General features: G+C 34.1%; 1 protein-coding gene across 6 annotated transcripts in view; it reads left to right on the top strand.

Moving 5' to 3' along the window:
- The first annotated feature begins 816 nt into the window (after positions 1-816).
- The window catches only part of LOC108968247 (transcription factor collier), a 43,939-nt gene continuing 38,626 nt past the window's right edge, over positions 817-6,129 (top strand). For all 6 annotated transcript variants that reach the window (XR_001993323.1, XR_001993320.1, XR_001993322.1 and 3 more), the window contains exon 1: positions 817-886. Coding sequence is in view for 2 of the 6 variants with exons in the window: in XM_018932160.1 (XP_018787705.1) it covers positions 849-886 (38 nt within the window). In the remaining 4 variants the exon portion in view is untranslated. The remainder of the gene's footprint in view (positions 887-6,129) is intronic.

The following is a 6,129-nucleotide window of genomic DNA, read 5'->3' as shown; positions in this document are numbered from 1 at the left end:
GAAGATTTATTAAAAATATTTTTGAAATATTTTTAAAAACTGTTTAATTTCTCTTAAAAATATTTASAATCATATTTATTATGTTTAACGGTCAGTAGATTCCAAGTTAACGCTATAAAACCCATTTTTCCGAAAATACATCTTTTCCTTCCAAATGAAGCCATATAGAAGTATAAATGTCCAATTTTCCTTTGTAAACACTTTCGAAACTCACCATTATACAAATAAATGAATGCTAACATTTTTCTAGTGCTATCCTTACAACAAATATAATAACACAATGCGCACTTGATACTGTTATTTGACAAGAACATAATATGCGCCGATAATACGAAATACACTGACCTTATTTTTAGTAAGAAAATGAATAAATACATATATWTTTACTAAAATAAATGCACACAGCCATATACATGTTTGTACTCAACCTAACCTCTACAAGTGTATGTCTCGTGCACTAAATAAATATTGACCACACACGGCCAACACTGTTGATGACGTACTTAAGTTTTGTGAGTGTATATATACATATGTATATGTGTTTATATGACTGTGTGTGTGAGATACCTTTCGTCATTTGTGAGTGACCACAGTGTCACCCTCTTCACACTTGCTTGCTGATCTTTTTCCCTCACTTGTCTCCTAATAAAGTTGTACTCCATCTAACACCACTGCCTGTGTATGTAGGTGTATGTTGTTGTATTTGTCGCTTGTAGTACATAATTATGCTGAAATAATTACGCTAATGACAACTTACTTTTATAAACAACRTAATTTAGTGATGTTTTTGTATTTTGCTTTTGTTTTTCTAGGCGATTATTTACGAAGGGCAAGATAAAAATCCGGAAATGTGTCGTGTACTGTTAACACACGAGGTTATGTGCAGGTAAGTGTCGATTTTATAACGGTAATATATGTGTATATATTTGACATAATTTTTCTAAGAGTGGTAGACTCTCGGGAAATAATATAGAGAACTTTAACATTAGTGGACCGATAATTTCTTCGAAAATGTATAAAAAATATGCGGTCTCCATAAAATTTTGCTTCTTTAGAGTTCGAATGGACTCCTAATATAATATGATTTCCGCAGCCTTTTTTATCTATTAGCTGACCTCAGCCGACAGGAACTTACACCTCTATAGAGCTTGAATGGACTCCGAATAAGATTCCACTGTCCTTTTTACCTACTAACTAAACTCGATCGAAAGGTCTTTRTTACGAAACTTTCTGAAAACACACAGAGTCCTCGTCAACTTGTCGAATGAACCGTAGTTCGAAAGCCTCTTGGTGACTTCCATTATTCTCAACATAACCTTAATTCGAAGTCGACTATGGACACCTAAAAAGATTTCCACTGCCTTATTGCTTTTTTTTTTTACTTACTGACTCAACTCAACCGAGAGGACTACAAAGCTTTCAGACAACATACTGAGCCTTCGTCAACTTGTCGAACAAACCGCAGTTCGAAGGCCTCTGTCTGTAGTATTCTCAACRTAACCCTTAACCGAAATTGTCTCTCAATCACTCACGTTCATGTTAGGTATTGTCAAGTTAGGCTAGATTAAGTTGGAATGGACACAGGTTATGTGAGCTTCGCAGTTCAAGGGACTGYACGAAGTATTAAAATTAAAAATCAAGTAGTTTTTAAAGTTCACAAAATCCGTTGACTTATTGTACRGTGCCATCGGGCATTACCAAGAACTAGTAGGTATACAATGTTATGRCAGCCGACCTAACCTTACCTATTGTCAATCTTCCATATAGAAAAAGAACTATCCCCAAATATGTAATATAATTTCAGGGTTTAGTTAAGTCAGTCGAAGCTCTGATTATGCATACCCGACTGTCCTGTAAACATCAAAGCTTTAGACAATGACARATCTCAACCTTAACCTCTTCTCAAACCTCAAATTTTTTAGGCACAAATTCGGATTTGGTTAAGACGGTCCAAGGTCTGATTAAGTCGTGTAAACATCAGAGCTTTTGACAATGACAGACCTCAACCTCAATCCCCATTAAAACCTCAAATTTCTTTTCCATGTATTCTAACAGAGCCGAAACGTTGTGTTGATTCCTTGGAGTAGTAACTTTCCTATTCTGGAGACCAAATTTCTCAATTAACATATAATAGTTCGTAGTAAAAAGTTTRATATCTGTCTTCTGAGCCACTACATTCAGTACTACATAAGTTTCCGAGAAAGAACGGCATTAAAGTTCTAGAAACTCTACTGTTGTGGAAACAGCAGAGTTTTGGASAATGACAGATCTCAACCTCAACGTTGTTTTTTCGTTGATAAATATTATGACTGTGCCTAAATATGAAGTTGAAACCTGAGAGTAGAATCCTTAGTATTTCAAAGACCAAATTTCTCAGTTACCATATAGTTCTTTGTAARAAAATTAATTGCTGTCTTCTGAGTCCCAAAGCTTAGTACTAGCCATGACTAAGATGTCATAGRTTACTTAATAGGTTATTTTATTGGAAAGCTTATCATTGTCAGAAATTTTGTTTCKTCGGGGATGAAATAAGACGACAAATATCTATATATTAACGGGTTACACTAAAAAATTAMCAAATCTCGGCTGTATTCACGAAGATAGTTTTAATATGAAGATTAACTCGAAGAAGATCATATTTAAACGAGGAAATGTGTCTAGTCACTATAGTTTTTGGACAAAATTTTTCTTGTGAGCAGAGTCTAGAYTGGTGAAGACAAAGGCTATAACCGCGTAAGCAGTGTATACGCCAATAAAGAAGTAAAGAAGAAACGAGGACTATTATTTGGTCCAAGTGAAACTYCTCAGGTCGGCAGAGAACATCAGCGTTGCCTCTTTTGGTTTTATAATCCATAGTAACTTAACTGATTTTAAAAAATTCTAATTTTCAAATATCAACTGATCACTTTAGTCACGAAATTTTACATTTTTAAGACCCTTAGAACTTTTCGCTGCATATCTTTAGGCRCATTTGCATTTATTTTCAAAACGTTGGCATAGATATTATATTATTCTCTTACATCAAACGAAGCGTATAATTTACAAAATTACCACAAATCAGCGGCAAAAAAAAAACATGAGAATTGGCACTCTTCAACCAGCTCCTTAGAAAATGCCAAGTGTCATTGATAAATGATACAAACACGTTTGTAGCGCCCTCCAGCAGGCACTGCGCAAAAAAAAAATAAACATTTCATATTCAAATATTTATGCAAATATGTGTGTGGAAGTATGCAAAGTTGGTGGTGCCTAACGAAATTTCGTGTTCATTGATGAACTGCGCTTCGAACATAATAGGCCACACAGACACAGTTACTTACGTATTTGTTCACGAATACACACATACGCGTRCCTTTACGAATATATGGAAATATTTTGCAAGGTATGCTTTACTTTGAAATCCTRCTAGCCGCCCAAAGAGTCAAAAGGCAGTAAATTTTGTTCAAAAGATTAGTGTATTGTACTTTCCCATACAATTGCATGTGTGTATGTATGTAYGTGTGTTTGCACCATGTAACAGTCTATTTTTGTTGGTTTGCCAATAATCTTTGTTGAAAATTCAAAGTATTTCACTACATATTTTCCAGCTGAGCTGCAGTTTCAAATGCAATTCGCACAGTTTGCCGGTAATGTACACAGTGTTTCGAATCTCGAAAATTAATATCGGGTTACCGTAGACTTTTATTATTGGAAAGACATTTTTTTTAACAATTTCTTTACATTGATTTTTTGCATATCGAAAATCCCGTAATAAATCCAAATTTATATTTTCGGGACCCTCGTTTTTGAAAATCAAAAATCCCGAAATTCCGAATTTCTACAAAAAGCCTTCTTTCTGTGTAATAAATCTAAAATTGTGTTTTAAAAAATTTTGAAAATTTTCGGGATCCCATTTGTTTGCTACAAAAATCCCGAAATGTCGACTTTCAAAAAACGTATTTTTCTAAAAAAAAATATGTAAAATTATATTTAAAAAAAGTTAAAATTTTCGGGTTTCCTTTGTTTGCGTCCCGAAAACTCCGAAATCCCGAAATTACACATTTCCTTAAAACAATTATTCTGTGTGATAAACGTAAAATTAAGAAATGTTAGGTATACTTATAMAAGATTTTGACATCCCTCGCGTAAAAATTCCGAAATCTCGAAGTTCAATTTTCTTATACCAGTTTCTTCTATGCCTGCCAATAGTTCAACGCTTTGTGTSGTTTATACATACTAATGTCTGTATGTTTGCTTGATTTTTCCTACTATAATCCCTTGTTGCAGAATCACWATTCCCCAGAGCTTACAAACTCAGCTTTTCGCCTTTGTGTAGCTTTCTTCTCCTATTTACTCTTTTTTTTTCTATTACAATGCATTTTTTTCGAACTTYTTTCCTTCTTCAACATTTTCTATAATTTTTTTTTGCTACTCCTAACCCAAAAGTATAACATTAAATTAGATGTTTCATCACTAGCTAAGTCCAACTAATGTTAACGCTCTCCTTCGGCCTATATTTTGTTTTTTGTTGTCTTGCACTCTTTTATGCCTTAGGCTTAAAATATTAGCTTTTCACAATCTTTCAATCCATTTATTTACTTTTTTTTTATGAATTCAATCATCGCCTTGWCGCATTTCCAACATTTCCTTTTCTCTCTCTCACTCTCATTCTCTGCCGTTTTCGCGCCCGCTCTTGAGCTTTAAGGTTAGCATAATTTTACAATGAGCTTCTTCAATTGCCTCATCTTATTATTTCGTCGTAATAAATTCGTCTTGAATTGAGTTAAAAATAAGCTAGTGAAGACTGCTTGAGTGGAGCTTCTTTGCGTAGACAGACACAAGTTTCAGTCATAAAAAGCTTTCTTTAACACCAACCACTTGGTTAACCGTTTCGAGTGGCCATTATTATGAGMCAAACGCCCAGCGAAATTGCGTGTGTGTGTGGCACTTCAACACCTATACAAATAAAGGGATGTGTCGGACAAAGGGATGTCCAACGGAGCATAACCTAATCGAGTGCTTGTAGCATAGGCAGCAAGAGAAGTGGGCTGAGATGGGTGAAATGGTCTGGTACGTAAGTTGTGTGGGTGGTTGTTGGGCTAGCGGTGATTGTGGGTGGTTRTCAGGGGCAGTGAGGCAGCGTGCTGTCGAATCATCAGTTGCAATGATATAAAGCAAACAACAATGGCGTCTTTATCGTTTGGCATTTCGCCCATTTTATATGCGCGCTGCGGACTAAGTGAGACTCTGTAGAGATTTTGTATTGTGAATTAAATTTTGTTACTGTTTGTTAAATTATTTCTAGGTGAAAAAAAATGTAAATTGGTTTGGTTAGACTTTTTTTTGCGACTGGTTGTATTTTTTCTAGTTGTGAACTAGTTTTATTCAAACTAGTTTATAACCAGTTATATTCGAACTAGTTTACAACTAGTTACATTCAACCAAGTTTAAAACTAATTATATTCAAACTAGTTTTATTCAAATCAGTTTACAATTAGTTGCCTTAAAAAAAGTGCCGTTAATTTTGGCAGATGATACATAATATTTTTAAACAACAAAAATTTATTTTTGTGGCAGTCTATGTCCTACAGAATACCTTTTACCGCACAATTCATACACCAACAAAATCRAGCACCTGTCTTTGCTTCTATGGCAGTCAATTGTTGCTGATAAACTGCAGCCCAAACTTGCCTACTCTCCCACATTTGTCCATAGCTCCTTCTGAACACATTACAATAACAACAATCATGTTGTAAGCATAGAAAAAAATAAATATTCCACAAGTTTCATTTTGYCTATTCTGCGTATCGTGAAATTGCCTGAACGATTATGGTGATGGCGGCGACGGCGCATTGTTGACTTTGCACCGACTCTAACGGTGTTCATATGCATGTACATACGTATATATGTAAATAAGTTTTGTATATTAAAGAAGCACCTTTACATATACTATAATCATATTTACATAAAACAAGCCGTAAAGCTTTTGTACAAATTTGGTCAATTGTTGGAAGTAACGGTATGATAATGAGAAAATTTTGGGTTGAGGAAAATATATTTTTGGACAGCAAACACAATAAACTCAAAAAACAAAAATATATAATTAAAATCAAAATAAATTTAAAAACTTTAAAAATATTATTTTATGTA

The sequence above is a fragment of the Bactrocera latifrons genome, unplaced genomic scaffold (assembly GCF_001853355.1).
Source record: "Bactrocera latifrons isolate USDA-ARS-PBARC rearing strain unplaced genomic scaffold, ASM185335v1 scaffold_207, whole genome shotgun sequence".
Classification (NCBI taxonomy): domain Eukaryota; kingdom Metazoa; phylum Arthropoda; class Insecta; order Diptera; family Tephritidae; genus Bactrocera; species Bactrocera latifrons.
This window is presented reverse-complemented; position numbering and strand designations above follow the sequence as displayed.